General features: G+C 41.6%; 9 protein-coding genes across 9 annotated transcripts; 7 read left to right on the forward strand and 2 right to left on the reverse strand.

Moving 5' to 3' along the window:
- Nucleotides 1–1,279: 1,279 nt before the first annotated feature.
- Nucleotides 1,280–2,155, forward strand: RO3G_01258 (uncharacterized protein; the record flags this gene model as incomplete). Its single annotated transcript, XM_067655849.1, has 4 exons — nt 1,280–1,434; nt 1,491–1,534; nt 1,710–1,885; nt 1,940–2,155. 4 exons carry the CDS (start codon nt 1,280–1,282, stop codon nt 2,153–2,155), a joined length of 591 nt encoding a protein of 196 aa, XP_067511950.1.
- A 2,108-nt stretch (nt 2,156–4,263) lies between these two features.
- RO3G_01259 (uncharacterized protein) lies at nt 4,264–5,145 on the forward strand (the record flags this gene model as incomplete). Its single annotated transcript, XM_067655850.1, has 4 exons — nt 4,264–4,424; nt 4,477–4,520; nt 4,707–4,882; nt 4,927–5,145. 4 exons carry the CDS (start codon nt 4,264–4,266, stop codon nt 5,143–5,145), a joined length of 600 nt encoding a protein of 199 aa, XP_067511951.1.
- A 1,635-nt stretch (nt 5,146–6,780) lies between these two features.
- Nucleotides 6,781–7,134, forward strand: RO3G_01260 (uncharacterized protein; the record flags this gene model as incomplete). Its single annotated transcript, XM_067655851.1, has 1 exon — nt 6,781–7,134. One exon carries the CDS (start codon nt 6,781–6,783, stop codon nt 7,132–7,134), a length of 354 nt encoding a protein of 117 aa, XP_067511952.1.
- Nucleotides 7,135–7,905: 771 nt separating this feature from the next.
- On the reverse strand, nt 7,906–11,430 carry RO3G_01261 (calcium-translocating P-type ATPase, PMCA-type; the record flags this gene model as incomplete). The annotated part of the gene is made up of 10 exons (XM_067655852.1): nt 7,906–9,087; nt 9,136–9,266; nt 9,311–9,918; nt 9,968–10,186; nt 10,239–10,345; nt 10,401–10,575; nt 10,621–10,807; nt 10,858–10,907; nt 10,959–11,052; nt 11,103–11,430. 10 exons carry the CDS (start codon nt 11,428–11,430, stop codon nt 7,906–7,908), a joined length of 3,081 nt encoding a protein of 1,026 aa, XP_067511953.1.
- A 3,438-nt stretch (nt 11,431–14,868) lies between these two features.
- RO3G_01262 (uncharacterized protein) lies at nt 14,869–16,020 on the forward strand (the record flags this gene model as incomplete). Its single annotated transcript, XM_067655853.1, has 3 exons — nt 14,869–15,122; nt 15,176–15,469; nt 15,522–16,020. 3 exons carry the CDS (start codon nt 14,869–14,871, stop codon nt 16,018–16,020), a joined length of 1,047 nt encoding a protein of 348 aa, XP_067511954.1.
- Nucleotides 16,021–16,385: 365 nt separating this feature from the next.
- On the forward strand, nt 16,386–16,535 carry RO3G_01263 (uncharacterized protein; the record flags this gene model as incomplete). The annotated part of the gene is made up of 1 exon (XM_067655854.1): nt 16,386–16,535. One exon carries the CDS (start codon nt 16,386–16,388, stop codon nt 16,533–16,535), a length of 150 nt encoding a protein of 49 aa, XP_067511955.1.
- Nucleotides 16,536–16,935: 400 nt separating this feature from the next.
- Nucleotides 16,936–17,427, forward strand: RO3G_01264 (pyrimidine 5'-nucleotidase (UMPH-1); the record flags this gene model as incomplete). Its single annotated transcript, XM_067655855.1, has 1 exon — nt 16,936–17,427. One exon carries the CDS (start codon nt 16,936–16,938, stop codon nt 17,425–17,427), a length of 492 nt encoding a protein of 163 aa, XP_067511956.1.
- Nucleotides 17,428–17,730: 303 nt separating this feature from the next.
- RO3G_01265 (uncharacterized protein) lies at nt 17,731–18,814 on the reverse strand (the record flags this gene model as incomplete). The annotated part of the gene is made up of 3 exons (XM_067655856.1): nt 17,731–18,033; nt 18,081–18,485; nt 18,542–18,814. 3 exons carry the CDS (start codon nt 18,812–18,814, stop codon nt 17,731–17,733), a joined length of 981 nt encoding a protein of 326 aa, XP_067511957.1.
- A 1,014-nt stretch (nt 18,815–19,828) lies between these two features.
- RO3G_01266 (uncharacterized protein) lies at nt 19,829–20,547 on the forward strand (the record flags this gene model as incomplete). Its single annotated transcript, XM_067655857.1, has 3 exons — nt 19,829–20,200; nt 20,254–20,355; nt 20,401–20,547. The coding sequence occupies 3 exons, from the start codon at nt 19,829–19,831 to the stop codon at nt 20,545–20,547; spliced, it is 621 nt and encodes a 206-aa protein (XP_067511958.1).
- Nucleotides 20,548–20,781: the final 234 nt, after the last annotated feature.

Consider the following 20,781-nt stretch of genomic DNA (forward strand, 5'->3'; position numbering starts at 1 on the left):
CCTTCCTTTTTTGAACAATAGCTTGTTTTATCATGCGTCTTTTTTGAGATGTATGATTTATGAAGAGAAAAAAAAGCACAAGTTGACGAATTGATGTTTTTGTATCACATCTTAAAAAACCATACCTTCCTTTGTTCACTTATTTTTAAAAGCCATCATCATGATTAGTAAATACACAAGCTTCTTCAATTTAACATCTCATTGAAAAATAGAGATGACATCTTGTAATTATCTTTTAAGGGGTATGTCAATAAAGAAACCACTAACGGAAAAAAGACTAAATGGTACTATATTTAAGTCATAGTACTATATTACGATTGAAAAATGAAAAAAAAAGATGATGTGAGTAAAGCATTGATTTATCTTGTTTAGTGTTTTCCATTCCATTAAAACGCATAAAAAACGTAAATCTTTTGCTTTTTTTCTGCTTGTGAAATGCCAAACAAGAAAAGTGAAACGTACAACTGGAGCTTTTTTTTTAGAGATTTTAAAAGAGCACAAGCAGAAATAATAAGCTTATATTTGTTTTCAGTAGTTTCTTGGAAAAGTTTCTCAGGTTGATGGATCTTTATAAGACAAAAGACAAAATCAATGCGAACTTATTTACTGTATGGGTTATTTCATCAGTGTAAAGGAAAAGAAAGAAAGAGAGTGATCATTAGAAGATTAGATGAGGATTGCTTTGTTCATATGAAAGATGGCCATGAGATTATAGAAAGTCTTACATCATTGCTGATCCTACTTTAGGCTCCCTTACATCTTGAACTGTTTTTTTCACAGGCACCAGTTTTCTAAATCTACAGTTTCCAGTGTTGATAAAATACTGTATTTTGAAAGAAGAAGGGAAAAGGAGAGAGGATTGGTAAGAGGCGGGGCATAAACGAATGACAAAGTAAATTAAAATGCAATTTGCTCCTAAAAAAGAGAGAAAAAACACATAGAGTTTATGAACAAGACAGAAAAGGTCGATTCCCGACTTTTCCATCAGGAAAGAAAGAGATGGAAAGCGGGTAGAGCCAGATGCTGCTCTATAGACCAAAGGGATTCATGTCGTCTTTAGTAAACCAGATTTTCTCTCGTCGAGTCTTGGTACAACTTTTGGGCCTCATCTGAGGGACACAAAGGTCTCTCTTCCCGCGGATACATCAACTAGTGAGAAATAAAATGACCTCTCTTGTTGCTTGTAACCTACTGAAGATATCCAAATATCCTCCCTATATAAAGAAAACGCATTCAACCGATCTTGTTTGTCATTCATCTGCTCTTTTTTTTTAAAAACATGTCCTTGTCTCCACTTATCGTAGCTGCACAAACCGCACAGACAGCCACCGTCATCTGGCTTCACGGACTCAATAATTCATCTGCTGGATTTGCTTATTTACCTGAAGAGCTCGGTGATCTCTTTCCTTATGTGAAATGGGTCCTTCCGGATGCGTAAGAAAACCGTGGCCCGCGTTCATGATCTATCCTCCCTAACGAAATCTACATAGTCCCTTTAGAGAAATGACGTTTGCCGGAGGTTTTCCTATGAGAGGTAAGTTTGACTGCATGTTGGAAATAACACAATTCCAAGTCGTCCTTATAATGTAGCCTGGTTTGACGTTGGAACTAAAGATGAAGACAGAGATGGAATGCTTCAATCTGTAGACACCGGTAAAATCAAAAGCTGAAAGAAAGCAGTAATTTTCATCTCGACTTCTTTGTTCTAGTGAATGGTCTTATTCGTAATGAAACCAAGCATGGCATTGATTCAGATCGTGTTGTCGTCGGTGGATTCTCCCAGGGTTGTGTCATTTCACTCTTGACAGGCTTAAGATCAGAACATAAGCTCGCAGGTATTGTTGGCTATAGTGGATGGGTGGCCCTCAAAAATGAAACTGAAAAGGTTTTTTAAAAAAAGAAATGTTATATCAAACCCCTCATTGATCAAGCACTTTAGGCTGCCTCTGAAGCCAGCAAGGATACCCCGTTCTTGATCGCTCACGGCACGAAAGATCCAGTGGTCCAATACAAGCTCGGCAAAGAGTCTGTAAAGGAATTGAGAGCATTGAATTACACCGTGACTTTTAAATCCTATCCAGGTCTCAAGCATGAAGTAATCTCAGACGAAGTGAAATTGCTTGCCCAGTTTTTAAAGAAGGTCATTCCTCCTTGAATCTAAAGGGAATTGGATTCATGATAAACAAACGTACTCTGTTTTTAATTTGAAATAAATAAACATCAGCCAAGCTGTTCAAAACCAAGATGTGAACACATGCAGGACTGTGATGAATAAATCCCAACTTTCTTACCGTCACACAAGTCTTGACGACAGACAGAATGAGATAAACACAAAAGAAATTATGATGCCTTCTCTTTTTTCTAAATTCAATTATTTCACATTACACAGATTAAACTTATTGATTTGTGAAATGCCATAAAAAAACTCAGTTTCTGGATCGCACTACAATGTCTGCCTTGAAAGGAACCAACAGGGAAACCAAGATCGGTCCTCAAAATAATCTCACATGAAACGCAGGCTCCCGACATTGTATGCTAACTATTTTTTTAAGCATACATCCCTTTTCGTCACAGAATCCAAGTGACCTGGATCCTTCAACACAATCATCGTTGCACAACTTGAAAGGGGTCTCCTGCCGTCCATTCTTGAAGAAGAGTCCAAGTTTAGGCTATTTCTGTGGCGAATCGTCTGCAAACCAGATGAACTTGGTCTATTTCATAAAGTGGAAAAAAAATAAAGGTACTGTGATAAAAGCCAAGACCACATGAAACAAGAGTAGCCCAAAGAGCGTTCAAAAGATCATGAAACAACGCATATCGATTCAAACAGATGAATGAAGCCAAGTCATTGCTTTATGTTGTTTAATGAAAGATAACGTCCCTTTTTGCTCCAAAAAAGGTTCAATCGTGCTCAGCACGACCTGAAGCCCACTGGCAGCAAAGGTTGGAAGAGGACACAGAACGATAGACACCCACAGATCAGCAAAGACATACAAACAAAAGAAAAAGATGAACCTGGATCTGAAGAAGGAATGAGGAGCAAGCTAGGGACGCGTATGGACAGTACAGTAGGTCATTTACTGATCATTCTTTCTTTGGCCAAGCGGTTGTATTGATCAGCTTGAAGGATTGAGCAGCAGAAAGAGAAGTCGGTTAGAGGGTGTATGCACACTATCCAAGAAAATATCGGCTCTCAATCGCTGGTGAAAAGGATCCATGAGGTGGTCCGCAGACGAATAGTGAATTTGATAGATAGACAATATTAGAGATTCTGCTTGAAATCATATACTTGTAGACGAGATTCACTATCCATCTGGAATACACTCGCGTTCGATAATAGAAAGAGAGCAAAAGTTTATGCTGGTCGCAAGTATCCCCTCTGGACGAGACGAGTGTGCTCAGCTGGAAGTGATCAACACCGTGATGAAGCAATCGAGAAACGCAGACATGGAGTACAAGGCAGGCCTATGAACCGGATATGATTTGAAATACTAGAGGAAAACAATAAGTCTCATGGGCTAGCATGACCCCTTCTGTTGAAAGGGCCATGACTTCTGTCCCAATGAATCCTGTAAAGCATCAGATCTGATCGAACCCAACGAGGATTTCAACCTGACTGTTGAATGAAACCAGTGGAAGCGAATTTGACCCCGAATCCATGGTCATCAAAGGACGACCGACAAAACTTGCTCTCAGGAAGAGTGGGAGAGTGTGGCAGGAGAATGTCTCAGGACTGGACTTCTGGGACAAGATTCACCATCTACCTTTTGTCCACTGCATCAGCCTGTCCATGCATCCTCGCTTTTTCACTGATCAGGCCTTCTTACATCCTAGTATGCTGACTGCCTCTGGAATGTGAGACTTTTTTTTTTGAAACCACCACATCCAAGGCCGACAACAGGATGGTTACGTACTCTAGATGGGAGTAAGTTCGAAGAATGGAAAGGGACGGGAAAGAATCAGAACAGTGACTTTTTACCGGGAAAATGAATTGATTGAAAAAAATAAACACAAGAAGGATCAGAAACTTTAAAGAAAAAAAGAATGGCTGTGATCGATAGGATGAAACCTGAATCTTTTTTTTTTGTCTAGCTCGTTTGGTAGTACCGATCTTCCCGACAAACATGTCATCCCATTGACTGGGAAACAGCAAGAGGAGATGGCTCCGCGGCAGGATGATGAAAAATATCCCAGCGATGCCTTTTTTTTTTGGAACTGGAGACTACAAAAAGGGATGAACACGTTTTCTTTTATTTCTTAAACATGACCATGGCCCTCACATCCCTTGTCGTAGCCGCCCAAACCACCCAGACGGCTACCGTATTCTGGCTTCACGGTCGTAACAATTCATCTGCAGGATTTGCTTATTTACCTCAAGAGCTTGGGGATCTCTTTCCTTATGTGAAGTGGGTCCTTCCGGATGCGTAAGAAAGCAGCATGCGAGACAACAAGAGAACTGATACGTTGCATTGCTAGGCCTTTTAGAAATGTCACTTTTGCTGGAGGTGAAAGGATGAGAGGTAAAGAAAGACGTTTAGGGAGAATAAAGTGATCCTGATCAGGTTTCCTTTGTTCCTCTAGCATGGTTTGATATCACTGGACTCGATGATGAAAGCTTAAGGAACGCCAATCAACAAGACATGTTGGATTCTGTGGATGCGGGTAAGCGCTGTATAAAAATAAACGGTGACTGAAAACATGCGTAGTGAACCGTCTGGTCGGTCAAGAGGTCAACAACGGCATTCGTTCAGATCGGATCGTCATCGGTGGATTCTCACAAGGCGCTGCCATCTCTCTCCTGACCGGCTTAAGATCAGAGCACAGGCTCGCAGGCGTCGTCAGTTACAGTGGCTTTTTGGGTATGGAAAATAAAACAAGAGAGGTAAGCACACGACCCGACCCGCGCCTTGTCACTCATGTCCACAGACGGCCTCGGAAGCCAACAGGAAAACACCCTTCTTATTGGCTCACGGTACCCAAGATCAGTCGATTTCGTATCGGATGGGTCAAGCAGCCGCTCGCAAGTTGAAATCACTGCACTATCAGGTCAATTTGGTCACCTATCCCAATCAGACACACATCGTGAGCGATGAAGAAGTCGAGTTACTTGCGCGTTTCTTGAAGAAAGTCATTCCTTTCAAATAAATATCCGATCTCTTTTTTGTACTGCATCGCCTCGGAGGTGGATAGGATGATGCTCAAGTGAACGGGCCATCAGTGAGGTTGATATTCAAAGCGTCTTGATTACCTCATGCACTCGCTTGTTTGGGATTGTGTCAAAGGAGATGGGACGGATGAATCATGATCGCCGCTGTAAGAAAAAAAAATCAAGAGTGTGACATGTTTCGTTGGCTTAAAGGCCCATCAACCTGTGAGTCGAGCGGTTGAGCTAAAGAAAAAATGAAAAATGGCCCAGAGTTTAGATCAGATCAGGCTTGAGTTTGATAGATGGCACTCGGCTTTTACATGGACTCTGTGTTTCCTTTGTCCACGAGAGATATGGAAAAATAGCAATGTGTTCACATTGAAATAGACACATTGGATCCATAGTCTTCAGACGATGCTTCTGCCTAATGAGTCAATGCCTTACTTGAAGACAATACCTCATTTCTCAGCAGAAGCAAAAAAAGATGGTTTTATTTATGTAGTAGTCTTTAAAAAAAAACTTCCGAAATTGTACATGTTACACTTATGGCGAAAAGTGTATCATTCAGTTGGAGAGCTTTTGTACTCTTCAGTAAATTCAATTTTGGACTCAAAGAGAGGAAAGGGAAACTTGATTAAAAAGTAAGCTGTCAATGCATTTCAAATGAATTCATTTTTTTTTTGGGTCTCTTTTTTTTTGTTTTGTAAAAATATTTTTCCCTTTTTTTTATTTCAAGGAATTTTTTTTTTTTTTTTTGGTCTTTGAATGAATGAAACATCCTTGATCGAAAACCCTGTATTTTATACTCTAAATCCTGAAAGAGCATTCATGGCAAGTAAAGAGGTGATCCTTTCATCATTTTTTTTCTCATGCTTTATTAGGTGATAGGTTGTATCCTGGGAGCAATCACCACACTCTTTCTCATCATCGGAGCCACAATGACCATCAAGCTGTTCATGTTGCGTAACAGCAAGCCGAGAGACAATAGCTCAAGTAGGCGATGGTTATCATGGATCACATCACGTGGAAATCTTGCTGACATGTGAAATCCCCGCATTTTTATTTAAATACTCCTTCGCTCTCTCGCTCCTCGTCTTGTTCTTTTATTTTCATGCTGACTACAAAAAGAGTACATAGAACTTGGGCATTTATCAAGCACACGGGTTATTGTTCACTGGTGACCTTGCTGATGAGCCTCCTTGCTTACTGGTACAAGCGATATAAAGAACAAAAAAGAGAAGTTCAGTTGAAGAGATCCCATATGAGTTTATTGGATCTACCGTGTACGGTAAGTGCCCCTCACCCTGCTCGCTCTCTTTCTCATCCTCTCTAGTTTGTTACACCACCCCGTTCTCCGATCAACAGCACCTCCTCTCTGTCCTTCGCCAACAACACATCATCACGTCATGGTTCCAGTTGGCGTGCGAGGTTGATGGAGGGTGTGATGTCAGCTGCTGGCATGAAAAAGAAGATGACGATCTCTTTAAAAAATGTAAGAAGCTCAAAAGATAAAGCAAAACACTCAATCCTCCCAGACCGTCCTCTGGAATCCTTCTAGAGACATCCAGCTGCCGAACCACGCGTTTCAAGAGAACGCCATCCGGCTACTCATCGAGCTATCTACCGCGTATGACATGTACGTCATGATTCACATGAATACTGACCAAGACCGAAACCAAATCGACCAATTGATGACCAGCGCTCACCTGTTTGACACCATCGACAGACGAAAGGTCCTTTATTGTTCCTCCGAGGAAGGTAAGGTGCAATTGATCCACCAGATCGATCCAGTGGTTCATGTCGAGGGTGGATGGGAATTAGACGATGGAAAGAAGATGATGGAAAGACTGAGTGTGGATCGAGTGATTTGGATATTAGCAAATCAAAAGAAGCGTGTTTATTATGAACAATGTTATGAGAAGATAGAGATAAGTGATCACATCTTGAATACTTCCATTGCTAAATCAGTTGGATTCTATACCCAATAAACCATACATCCCTTTTTAATCCTTTTTTTATCATGAACCTCTAACTCATCCTTTTTAACCCCTCAGTGAAAATCAAGAAAGAGGACAATGCTTGTGTGAATTCAATCGTAGAATGGCATTGATCGTAGTACAGTGGATTGCATGTTGTACAATCAAGCAGCGCTTTGACCCATGGTTTGCATCATTCTACAGAAACGATGACTGAAGACTTCTTTTCTAACAAAAGTGAATCAGATGAGCCCATTCGATCCTCTTCTATTACCGATCAAGAAACTTATTCACATCCATACACATGCTATGTTCTATTTTTGCTTTTAAATAAAAAAATATTCGATCCAGAGAGTACAGTCATCACTGCCCTTTTCTTTCTTTATCTCCCGCTGGATTCGTTGGCTTCTAAAAAGGAAACGCAAGCCACCTGTGGCCTTGCGTATGGATGTCAATTGTGTTTCAACCATCCAAAGAAGGACACGAGCTATTCAGACAGCTCAATAAAAGAGGAAAAAGGAAATTGAATAAGAGATCGATAGTCTCCTCAAGAGTGACCAAAGCTCCCTTCTCTGATCTCTCTCTCTTTATTCACTGGCTTTCCACACCGTCTTTTTTTTTTCCACAGCCAGGATGAACATGTCCGAAACCCATGTGAGTAGGTTGATGAGTCAACAAAAGAAGTCGATGCGAAAACAGTAGACTTTATAAAAAACAGAGATCTGTCATGGATAACACTTTTTTTTTTAATGAAAACTATATACAACAAGAAAAAATCAGCCATCAAAAGTGACGAGCTTCTTTTTGAGCCAAAGTGACCTCTTCTGCTTTTTTGACATGAAGGCCATGAAGGACATGCTGAACGGCGGTCTCCCAACAGAGACGAGGATAACTGATTTCATGATTGAATTCATCATCGTTGTTCTCACTCCAAAAGTAGGGCAACTGGTGGGGCAGGAGACGGATGAAGATACCAGCCGGGATAGAGAGCGAGCCGATGCCGATCGTAAAGAGCCACTGAGACAAGGAGAGGGGCACGGTCTTGAAGGCCAAGCCGCCGTATTGGACGATGATGATCTGACTGATGACGACCAAGGCTTGGATGGCCAAGAAGAGATGATCGTGGGTGATGCCACGGAGGATGTTGAGACGATCGTCGATGCGACGGCAGTTGAGTTCATTAAAGACTTGTAAAAAGACAAAGACGTTAAAGACCATGGTTCGGAGCACCTTGGTGTCCTGCGTTGAGGCCGAGAGACCAAACAGGGCCGGACCGTGAAACATGAGGACGAGATTGACCGCGATCTGGAACAGGGCCTGTCCAAAGATCATGCGGCTCATGCGCCAGTTGATCAAGTGCGCGTCCTTGCGCAGGGGCTTTCGACGGACGAGCTCATCCGTCAGAGGCTCGGTGGCCAGGGCCAGGGCGGCAAAGGTATCCATGATCATGTTCACCCAGAGCAGTTGCACAGCACTCAGGATGCTTTCGGACTTTTCAGACACGAGCGCGCTCACAAACGAAAGCACGACGGCGGCAATGTTGACCGTGAGCTGGAAGGTGAGGAACTTTCGGACGCCGTCATTGACCGCACGACCCCACTTGAGGGCCTGGAGGATCGAGTTGAAGTTGTCGTCCATCAGGATGATATCCGAGGCTTCCTTCGCCACTTCGGTGCCGGCGATGCCCATCGCAAAGCCTACGTTGGCCAACTTCAGGGCCGGTCCGTCGTTCGTGCCGTCGCCCGTCATGGCCACCACCTCGTTCCTTTCCTGCAGGCGAGCGATGATCACCGTCTTGTCGATCGGCGAGGACCGGGCGAGGACCTGAAGGCGAGGGATCACGTCGGCTTGTTCGCGAGGACTGAGGGCTCGAAAGTCAGGTCCGGTCATCGCCAGACCGCCCGGCGTCAAGATACCACATTCTTTCGCAATGGCCTTGGCTGTTTCCAAATTATCGCCGGTGATCTATACCATTCATCAGTGCTCGTCCTTTTCTTTTTCCTGTTCACTTACCATGCGAATAAAGACACCGGCCCGACGGAAGGCTTGGACAGACTCGATGACACCCGGACGCAGTTGATCTTGAATACCGATGATACCGAGCAGCACAAGGTCATGCATCGGTGGCTCATCCGGATTGAACCCTAGGATCTGATGAGCGACTTCGATCGTCCTCTGTTTCTCTTACCTTCAAAGCTTGCCTTGCTCACATCACGATAGGCCAAAGCCAGGGTTCTCAGCGACCGTGCCGCATACGAATTCACCAACTGCTCTTGTTCTTCACGCATCGCACGATCCAAGGGCACCACGTTTCCCCTGACATCCATGTAGTGACTGCAGGCCCTGAGGAGGATCTCGGCCGCGCCCTTGGTGTGCACGCGGTAGGCTGCCCCTTCAGGCGAGACGACATTGGTCTCGTTCAGCTCGAGCACGGTCGTCATGCTCTTCACACTCGAGCTAAAGGGGTAGATCAGAGCCGAACGCGAGGCGGCCCGCTGGTCTTGATAGGCATAGCCGAGCTTTCGAGCAAACTCAATCATCGCACACTCGGTCGTCGACCCAATGAATTTCACCTGTCCTTCGGCATCACGGCCTTCAAAGGCGGTCGAGTTGACCGAGATGCCCTCGAGGGTCAAGTCGAGTGCGGTCGGATGGACTTGATATCGCCAGCGCTGGATCTCGCTTGACTTGGCACACCGTGTTTCGGCCACGGAGGCACTGACGACCGTCATCTTGTTTTCTGTCAAGGTCCCCGTCTTGTCCGAACAGACCGCGGTCGCATTGCCCATGGTTTCACTAGCGAAGGTCGTCAGAAAAGAAAGCAAAGAGTGTCTTTTTGGCTTACCAGGCAGACAGATGGCGCACCAGATTGTTGTCCTTCAGCATCTCGGTCGTGGCAAAGGCCAGGGCGAGCGTGACGGCCATGGGTAAACCTTCGGGTACGGCGACCACGATGACCGTGATGGCTTGGATGATGATGCCGATCAACGTGCTCAAGAGTTCACTGGTCGATATCCAGTGATGATGCAGGTAACTCAAAGTAAACATCTTGATCAACAACACACTAAGCCACCTTGTTAATCTTTTTTTCTTTTTTTGTTTATGTTTTGACTCACATGAACATCAAACCAGCCGCTAAAAATCCAAATTTTGCAATCTGATCAGCGAGGACATTCAATTTGAGTTGCAACGGCGTCGTTTCTTCTTCAGCGTGACGCATTAACTATAAATGGCACGTTGAGTCTGTGTGTGTGTGTTTCAGATCCGTGTTTGTTTACCATCATGGCTCTTCCATAGAAGGAATTTTCGCCTACGGCCACCACCAGCACTTTGGCAACACCTTGGAGTACCTTGGAGCCACTGATGATCATACAGTCGCCCTTGCCTTCCTCATGCTTCTTGACCGGATTGGATTCACCCGTCGCAGCGGATTCATCACAACGTAAGTTATGACTAGAAAAGAAAGATCAGTGACTGAGCTGGATCGATCCCATTTACCCTTCGATATAGACACAATCCACATTTAAAAGATCGCCAGGTTCGATAAACATGACATCACCCACGACGACCTCTTGAATATGAATCTGCTGGGCCAATCCACCTCGGAGGACCTTGACCGGCCTGTCTTCCTTTTTGGCATTCAACTTTCTAAATTGCTTTTCTTTTTCGTAATCATTGATGGCATCTAATCATCTGTGTTTAATATCAAAATATAAACAATAGCTTATCTCTCACTTGTCACCACCACCACAGCCACCGCGACCAGAATAGCGACACCATCCACCCTATTGTTTGTTTAAGATTTCAATCAATTAAAATAAAATAAAAAAAAGTACCATCCAACTTTGGGTTCATCAGCAGGATGACTGTCCGATTGATCTTCCCAGATGCCGACAGCGAGCGAGACGAGGGAGGCGATGGTGAGCATGACTAGAAGAAGGGAGGTGAATATGAATGATAGATGCATCGTGGATCCTTACTCAACGTTTGATCGTTATAAGCAGCCCAAACCAAAGACAGGAAGCTCTTCATGGCTGCTTCCGGAATCTCATTCTTTCCAAAACACGACTTGCGATCCTCAAAGGGAATGGACTGGGTCTGAGGCAGGATACCATAGGTAGGATGGAAGGTCTCGTCAGGCAATAGACCCACGGTAGGATCGACTTGGAGTGATTGACATAAACCAAACGTGCCACCAAAGGAAATCAGCAGAGAAGGTTGTTCGATCAATTGAGCCAATTGTTCTTTTGTGATTGAGAATTGTTTTTGATAAGCAAGAAGAGGTTGCTTTGTATCTTCACTGATCATTTCTTTATACATTTTCCCTTAAAGAATGAAATAAAAAAAAAAAGAAGAAAAAAAAAAGTAACACTGATTTTTATATACGCTCCCCGCCCATCTGTTTATCATCCACTTTCTTTTTAGCTCGTTTCATCTTTTCCCTTTTTTCTCTTTATTTACCCTTTTTTGGTGTGAAACAATTTTTTGCAGATCGTAAAAACAATTGGAATTCTTTTGATTCCTTTTCAGAAAAAAAATAAAACATTTGTAACATGTAAACAAAACATAAAGACCGAACTAAACAGAATATTCTTTACACAATCAACAACAAAAAAAAAAAAAAAAGCCTCAATTCACTTGTTTTTGGAAGGACAAAGGTTGACTTTGAAAACGCGTCGAGTACGAGACGTTATCCTTTTTACCGCCTATCCCTTCTCTCGCCCTATTTGGATGTTCAACACAAGAAGAAAAAGAGAGTGTGTGTGGAAGTAGGAGACAACCTACAAAAGTACAAGCAGAACTCTCTTTATCTCACAGAGAACCATGATTTCTTTTCAGAGAGCACCTAATCAGGTTGTACAATAAAGGAGGGACGCTCGGGCAACATGACACATCGTTTCCAACGCAAGTTTCAAAACAAAACGTTTCCTCCTTATCACTGATGGCCACCGAGTCCTCATCCTCTCCTTCCTACTGACTTGTGAAAACAAGGACGGATTGAAATACACAACATGCTGTGATCGAAAGAAAAAGGGCAATCGAATAAAGAGGGGGAAAGAGTGGGGCCCCCCCTCATTCATTTTTTTTGGGCTTGAAAAAAAAAAAAAAAAAAAAAAAAAAGCTTGATAAATAGTTTATCCACTTTTTAATACAAGACTTAAGTGATTGTTATCAGAGCAAAAGAGTCCATCGTTTGTATCCGCCTCAGCATATCTCCTCTCACAGACTTTTTTTTTTCTTTTTGCTTTTTTGTTTTTATAGATGACCGTCATCTCATTCCGCGGTGTTTGTAAATGAATGTATTGACCAATCAAAGAGAAGGTGGTGCATGAACAAAATATTTGTATAAATTAAAACCCTCTTTTTCTTCTTCTTTCTTTCTTTTAAGCTTTTCCTCTTTTATAAACGGAACATTGGCTTTGAGTATCTGCGTTTTAAATAAATGTGTATGTCGTCGAAACGGTTTTTTTTTCTTTCTTTTTTTTTTTTTTTTTTCTTTTTTGAAAAAAAAAAGAAGCAGTGAGTCGGTGTACCTTTGTTTTACTCTGAAAGAGTTGCAAGGTACAACAAATAAAAGAATAAATTGACTCCATATCATTTCTTTGAACAAGATTCCAATGGTATTCAGTTTCAAAAACAGACAACATCGTGGCTCTCTTCATTTTCTATAAAAAATTAAATATGCTGTTCAACCCGTTTTTTTTTTTGCATCTTTATTGTCAGCTGAATAGCATCCCCCTTGAATTTGACGGTGGAGACCATCCAGCTGAATCAAATATTCACTTTGACCCATTCATTCAACAGATGACTGAGGATGATATCAATCGAACAGCATTGAAGAATTCGTCAACAAAAGACCATGTTCAGCTTCAATACAAGTCACAACAATTGGGAAAAGCTTTTATCAGTAGTCCGATGCATCCTATTCCTAGAAATGGATGGTACAGACTTTTTCATATCCACTCGATTCAACTTGCACAGAGTCATCCACCAGCAAATGTAGAAGACGAATAGCATCCACTGTGTAAATTACCCAAAAACAGAGCAGCATACGCTCTTTACTTGCATTCAAAAAATCAAGTCTTTTGGAAAGCAACTTTCAATACGTATCAAACCCTAAAGACCCCCAACTGCAGCTCACTATTCCAGGATATATCCACACTTGGACTCTTACATCTTACACTACCATGGCAAGTTGACAATCTATGAATCTTTTTTACTCTATTCATCTGATTCATATAGAAAGCTCACTATCAGCAATTCTTTGAATAAATGCCTGTCTTGGATGAACTGTTAAACCATCTGCTTACAATTCTCTGTGTTCATCTCTTTTTACAAGTCACTATGTCATCATCCACTTGCATCACCCTTCATCCCTTTGTTGCGTTTGAATAAACATTAAAATTTTCATCCATAAAAAAAAAATAGATTGTTCTCATGTAGACGCTGTGAAAAGAACCGAGTTTCAAGCTGTGTTTACATTGGCTAAAATGAAAACTTGAATTCCTCTTCTTCAACATAAAATGCATCGTGAATCATTCCTAAACGACTTGGTTTTTTTTTTTGGGGGTCTTCAATCTACACTCTAGCTACACAACACAAACGATGATCTTTTTCATCCAATCGTTACACACAGGGCCTTTGATCTTGTCCTCTTTCTCTTTCTATTCCTCTTGAGGGTGTACATAAAGAGAATGACCAGTTGAGCATCAATAAAAATAGAGATACTTAAGCCCTTTGGAAGATGTGTTTAGGATGAGTAATGGAACCATTCATCTCTTCCATGGTTTGTTCATCCTTTTTTTTTTTTTCTTTCTGATGGGTAAAGAAGAGATTTTTTGAAAAGTTACAAAATCAGATTTATAATTCTTCTTGGGACTGAATTAATAATGATGATGTCAAGACAAGAGTGCAATGGTTCAATTCAGAGCATGCCATCTCTTTTACTGTAAAGTGGAATAAAAAGGTGTAGAACTATTTATCCATGCTGAGGGATTCAACAAGTTTCCTCTCCTTTATGAAGCCAATAGAAAACCAAAAATGTTATTCTCTACTTTCTCCTTTATCACTCAAAAAAAAAAAATCAATCCACTCTGTCTCTCATACCCCCATGTCAGGAGGGGGGGGATAAAAACCCTTTTTTATTTTGAATCCCAGTCAAAAGTCACAAAAATTCTTGCCAGTATAAAAGAAGGCAGGCAAACCGAAAAAATCAAAATTGGGCTTTTTTTCTCTTTCTTTTTTCCACTTTCCAATTCGAGAGCATTTCAATCTCCGATATACTTCAATCGATTTATAATTTTTTGAATGGATTTATCGAGCATGTTGAATGGTCCACCCAGACCAAGAGAAGGACCTTCGTCCGTGATACCAAATCATGATAAAACTGTAAAGACAACAAGCGAAATCTGTACTGTATTAATCTCGTATCCACTAGCCACTGTATACACTCAGTTCCAGTCTACACACCTTAAAAACCAAAGATCAAACCAAGAAGCCTGTAATGAACGGATCCGTCAAACGAGGTAAATGAATGCATGACGTTCGAAGCCAATCTAACCTGGATAGCACACCCAGCGGCCGACATGCCAGGAACACAAGCCATCTTATTCGGAGAATCAATGACACGAATTAAAGAGTGGCGACCCAAACTGTCCCTTCGAACGATCCCGGCACCTCACAAACGAGCTCGACTGGACCACTATTCACAGGACATTGACCTTGAGACGCATGAGATCCGACCCTATGGATTTTGAGCCCAAGAATCTGCTGCTCGAACCTCACTATGAACTGCAGCGAGTCCATGCCCGTGGTGTGTTTGTGATGCTGGCCAAGCGGAATATCAATCCTACCTTCATCTTTCGATTACCTGAGCATGCTTGGGTAAGAGACCTTTCTGGACTAAGAAAGACAGCGTCCTTTGAGATGAAGACCCAAGATGGAGAGATATGGGAATTACACATTAAGCCTTCGAGAGATAAACCTACAGGAGATACTGGGTAAGTAACAAAGGGATGAGCCAAATGGGATTGACATGGACTGTTTGATGTAGGGAATACATGTTTGGTTATTTGATTCGACAGATTGATATGGTACGTAATGTGAAAGATTGTGTTCATGAACTTGTTCGTCATCGCAAGTTACCACTGGTCCTTGATTTAGATGATACCTTGGTTCGACTGGTGGGTAATGAAAATGGAAGATTTGTATCTGAATCTGATATACCCAAATGTAAAGATCGTGTGGCTGTCTTGAAAGATGGTAAACGCGTCGTGTTGACAGAACGTGTCAGAGAATTTCTAGAATGGGCACAACAACTCTATGATATCTCCATCTGTTCGCTCGGGTAAGTCTTGATTGCCTTCTTGTTCTTCTTTGGCTCATCTTTTTTTGGTTAGTGATCAGAATTATGTAGACAGTGTGATTGACGTGTTGGATCCAACGCGTTCCTGGGTCAAGGGCATTCTGTATTCTGCCAGAGCTGAACATGACTATATCCGTAGCTCACCCGATCCGGGTCGACCTCCCAAAGACCTTCAAGCGCTCTATTCCTTTTGTGCCTTGCGTGATCAAACACTCGGCTCAGGATTTTCACTCCCTCTCATCTTGGATGACGAAACACGCATGTGGCCTGCAGAGCAGCATGACAACATTATCGAAGTCAAGGGACAGACAGACAGTCCGGTTTGGACCGTGTCACTGTTTCCTGTGGTACAAGAGACACTACAGCATGTTCATACCGAATTCTTTAGACAGTACGATAGTTGGTATGCAAGGTCACAAGAAGCAGAACAACATGGCATGATTTACGCAAGACCCCCTCCAAGTGCTACTTCTATTTATAAAACCCATCTTCGACATATCTTGCGTGATATGATTGCTGCTGCTAAAAAATAACTTTTGTAATATATCCCCCCCCCCTCTTCTCTTTTTTTTTTTTTTTCTGTTCATATGTGTCGCATACAATTTTGCAGATAATAAAACTTTTTCTTAAACACCGTCATTGAAGAAAGAACAGTGGTTGCATGATGGCATGCGATGCCAACACCTACAACCAAAAAAGATGGACAGGCGAGTGGTTGCATTCATCATGGTTCGAATGAAAATAAAAAAGGAACTCCGACAGTACGATGTCTGGCATACGAATGAGTCACTGCTTTTTAAGACGGGATGAATTCCATCTCTCCCCTTTTTTTTTTCTTTTTTTTTCTTTTGACCATGTCATCCAGTAAGGGACAATAAGAAAAAAAAAAAGCAAGAGAATGACACAGTTGATAGTTGAACGTTTATTACAATATCCTACTGTACGTATTCAAAACGTCGCTGCAGTCACTGAAAAGATGGAAAAGATCTTGAAGGACGGAAAGGAGAATGTTCATTTTATTAGTGGTAATGACGCTTGTGAACGATAGACGTGTTTAATGAAAAAGAAAAGAATAGATTTCGACATGACCATGTCACGTCACTGGGTTAGGAATAAAGAAACAGACGCACTCGAAAGGAACAGTTCATCACACGGTATTCCTGGTCGATATAACAAGATGACGCCTGAGGTATACTTTTTTTTTTTGGATTCACAAAAGACAACTCACGCCCTTTGTTGTAAACAGTTTAAGAAAGAAGCTGAAAGGATCTATAACAAATATTATCCGATTGAAATCAGCCAGACAATGACCTATGAAGAAAAAGTGCCTTACATGATCCAGTGGTGGACCGAGGCACACGCCGTCCTCGTCCAGCAAAAGTTATCCAAACAAGGTTTGATCCACCTATCCTACTTCTGTCACTCAACGCTCTTTAGACTTGATAGAGATGACCAGACAGGTCAAACTGGAGCTGAGATCCCATGTGGATCAAGTCTTGCGCCTCTGTCAAGCACGCTCGATTCCATTCCTTGTGTTTTCTGCTGGTATCGGTGACATCATTGAAGTGATCCTGAGAGAGGTGGACTTGTTCTTTGACAATATGCATATTGTGTCCAACATGATGGTCTTTGACGAACAAGAGATCTGTGTTGACTTTAAAGAACCTCTGATTCATGTCTTCAACAAGTCTGAATTCCAGTTGGAGACTTCTCCCTATCACGCCTTGATCGAGAATCGTCGTAATGTGATCTTGATGGGTGACAGTCTGGGTGATTTGCAGATGAGTCAAGGCGTGGATCATGATATTTGCTTGACGGTTGGCTTCTTGAATCATGACATCAGTACACTGGAACCTAAATATTTAGAGGCATTTGATATTGTGATCGTGGGTGATGCGAATATGAAGCCAGTGATAGACTTGTTGAGTTTTATTAAATAACAAAATTATCTAATCCCATTCCACACAACTCGAATGGTTCTTTTCTGTCTTTTTTAAACGTCATCCGAATCGATTTGATGACCTCATCCTTGTTCTCTGGACATACAAACTCTAGACTCATCCTATACTTTCCTACCCTTTCCTGCACAATCTCACAATCGATCCAGGATGAATAGAGTCTGGGTTGTATTGAGATGCTTAATTCAACTGGGGAAGACGTGTACAATAAGACTCTTTTCGCTCGTATGTCACCCACAAGATACAACCCAAAATAATCGCCTTCTTTAGGAGCTACGGTCTCGTTCAGTCTATTGTGTCTGTTGTGATCTTGAACTTACATTGATATGAATACCAGCATGTCTCTGTGTCTTGATCTACAGCTTGATGATAAGAATAATAAATAACCGTGCTCTTGGCTGGTAAATGATATCTCTGCTTGAATTCAGTTTCATAATTGGAGATGTTATCAAGCAAAAGAGGGGGTGGCATCATGTCCATGTTGGTCATAAATAAGCATTGATCGTTAGCACAACTGCTTTTGACATCCATCACAATCTCTTCCTTCTTCTCAACTTGTCCTTTGACGACTAACGCGAGTGCATCATACTTAAACAACATAAGTCATTTCTTTCTTTCTTTTCATCTTGTCTTACCACATCCTGTCGAACGTCTTGTCTTTCTTCTTCCTCATCCAGTGGATTGGCTATGATGTAAGGCAATTGATTGGATCCAATCGAGAAGTGAACATCGCTTGTATGATCCAGCGCGTCATTCGCCAAGAAGCGCTCTATTTGATCCTTTGAAACAAACGCACCATATCTCAGATCGGCATAGCCCGTAGAAAGCTCACCTTGCTTGAATCGCCAGGTCATGTAATCAATATAGTCTGCTAATCGCGTATTCGCAACCCACTGTTGAGGATACCTGCAAGCAAGTGTATAGAGTGTGTCCATGTAAGGATTAAGCCAGAGATCATCTTGAAAGTAACACAGCGTTTGTTGACATGCTTCAAATCGTGTCTGGTTCGCGTCCAACAGATGCACGCTGACACTAAAATTCTATACAAAAAAAAAAAAAAAAGTAAGTGTCGAATCGATCTGGACCGGTAACGTACTTGCTGACTCAAGGGCATGGATTGGACTTGATTGTCAATATAAATTTCTTTGATATAAGGATATTTGACTAATTGATGGACAATCTCAAAAATACTATCACTTGTATCTACTCGTCGAATGATTGCACTGACGGGTGTAGGTGCTGAATGCGTTGTATATAGACTTTTTCTAAAACTGATCTCTTTAGGCCACCTTATCCTCTTTTTCAATTCTACTTTTTGTTCTCTGTTCCATAATAGTAAAAATATTAAGGTGACAAGTGTGGTGATCATAACACAAACTGATTTCAACGGGTGAGTGAATGGCATGGTCAAAGAAAGGGAGGGGGGAAGAAAAAGAAAATAAAGAAAAAGCAGTTGTACAACTTTCTACTTTGAGAGTGAGGGAGATCCCTTTTTTATTCAAAATCCGACAAAGAACTCAATGTAGGACAGCCAGCAGTGTCTTTTCGCGCCACATCCAATTGTTGTCCCATTTCAACAAACAGACCTTGCAGATTTATTTCAATCCACTCATCGTGGTTTTAATCCTGTTTGATGTAGGTCTCTTTTTGATTTGTAAAAGATGGCCTTCTCACCCAACCAAGGGCATGATGAACCAAAGAGGACAAAGATCGTTTACTGGCCAAAGTTTCAGCTGGACCTTGTACTCCTTTGGTTTTTTTTCTTTTTTTTTTTATTTTTTTCTGCTCATCATGCACTTTTCCGCAGTACTCTCTTCTTTACCTTCACTTTTAAACCTATCGGGTGTACCCCTATCAAGCGATTTGTGTCCTGCTTAATTCAAAAGGGCTTCATTTTTGGAACAGCCCATGAGTTGTCCTTTGGGTATCAAGTAGAGTGCGTGAGTTTCGTTCCATATCGCAATTTAAATGATGGATAGGCCATGTTGTGGAGGATTGGGTGAAACGACAAGGATCGCGTTTGCCAAGAGTGTATTTCTAAAATGAATATACGCACACACCAAAAAAGGTTCATTTATGACCCGATTGAATTTGCCGTAAATTATCCGTGACGCGTATGCCATACTCAGTGCAAGTGGTCAAGGACGACTTTTGTAAAACTTGTACCCAGGGAAAAGACAGTATGGTGATGGCTGAATGTCAACAGTAAATGATACTGTTGCAACGGTTTTTCAGTAGGCTTTTAGAACAACAGTAGGTAGTTTGTTGACACGTATTCACCCGCTGTCAACCATGGTAGACCGCAGTTTTTCGGAGTTGAACTTTCAAGATTGAAAAGTATAAAAGAGGCCTGTCACCTATTGCATCCAGTCTACTTTATCCAATGGAAAAAATCACCCTTTATTACTTTCTTGTTGGCGGTAGCCTTACTCTTGCTCGTGGAGAGAATGTCAAGTTACTTTTGGTAGATGCTGGGTTGGATCATGAATATGTTCGTATTCAAAACAGGGAAACCGAGTGGCCAGCGATGAAGGAACAATTGATACAGGATGGCTACTATGCTGCCAGTGTACCCTATATTAAAATGGGTGACAAGATAGTGGGCAGAACAATTCCTATTATGCGCTATCTTTCTATCAAGCTGGGACGCAAATACCATGGAACGAACGATGAGGAAGACTATCTTTTGGATGTTGTCAGTGACATGACAAACGATTGGTTTGAAAGTCTGAAGAATGCATTCATTGGAGATGAGGTAAGTTCATAAGGAGGACACATAAGAACAGGAGCATCTAAAGATGACTCTAGGAAAAGAAGAAGCACCATGCTGAAGTTCAAAGACCCAACTGGCTCAGCAAATTTGAAAAGTACTATTCAGACAAGGAAGGACCTTACCTCTTGGGAAACAGAGTAAGTCAACTGGATGTAAAGGAAGAAAGACTCATGTTGAAATAGATTACTTATGCTGACTTCTTGGTATACCATCTTATTGATGATGACGACGCTCGCACTCGACTTGATGAATACCCCAATCTCAAATTATTTGCTGAATCATTTGAGGAACGCCCCAACATCAAAACATATTTGGCCAGTCTCAAGTAAATCAATATCCTGCTTTTTTGGACTAGTGAACCATGATTTATATAAAGATTAAAAACAATCAAAAAAATAAAATGAGCTCTTTTATAAAATCACGTTCCTTTTTTTTTTTTTTTTTTTTGAAAAAAATCAAAATAAATAGCTTAATGGCTTACAAAACTCATTTTGTGTTTAGAGTTCGTTATGCATAGAAAATAAGTGACTGAGCTTGGTATACGGTAGCACAAAGAGGGTTGG

This window comes from Rhizopus delemar, genomic scaffold (assembly GCF_000149305.1).
Source record: "Rhizopus delemar RA 99-880 supercont3.1 genomic scaffold, whole genome shotgun sequence".
Lineage (NCBI taxonomy): Eukaryota > Fungi > Mucoromycota > Mucoromycetes > Mucorales > Rhizopodaceae > Rhizopus > Rhizopus delemar.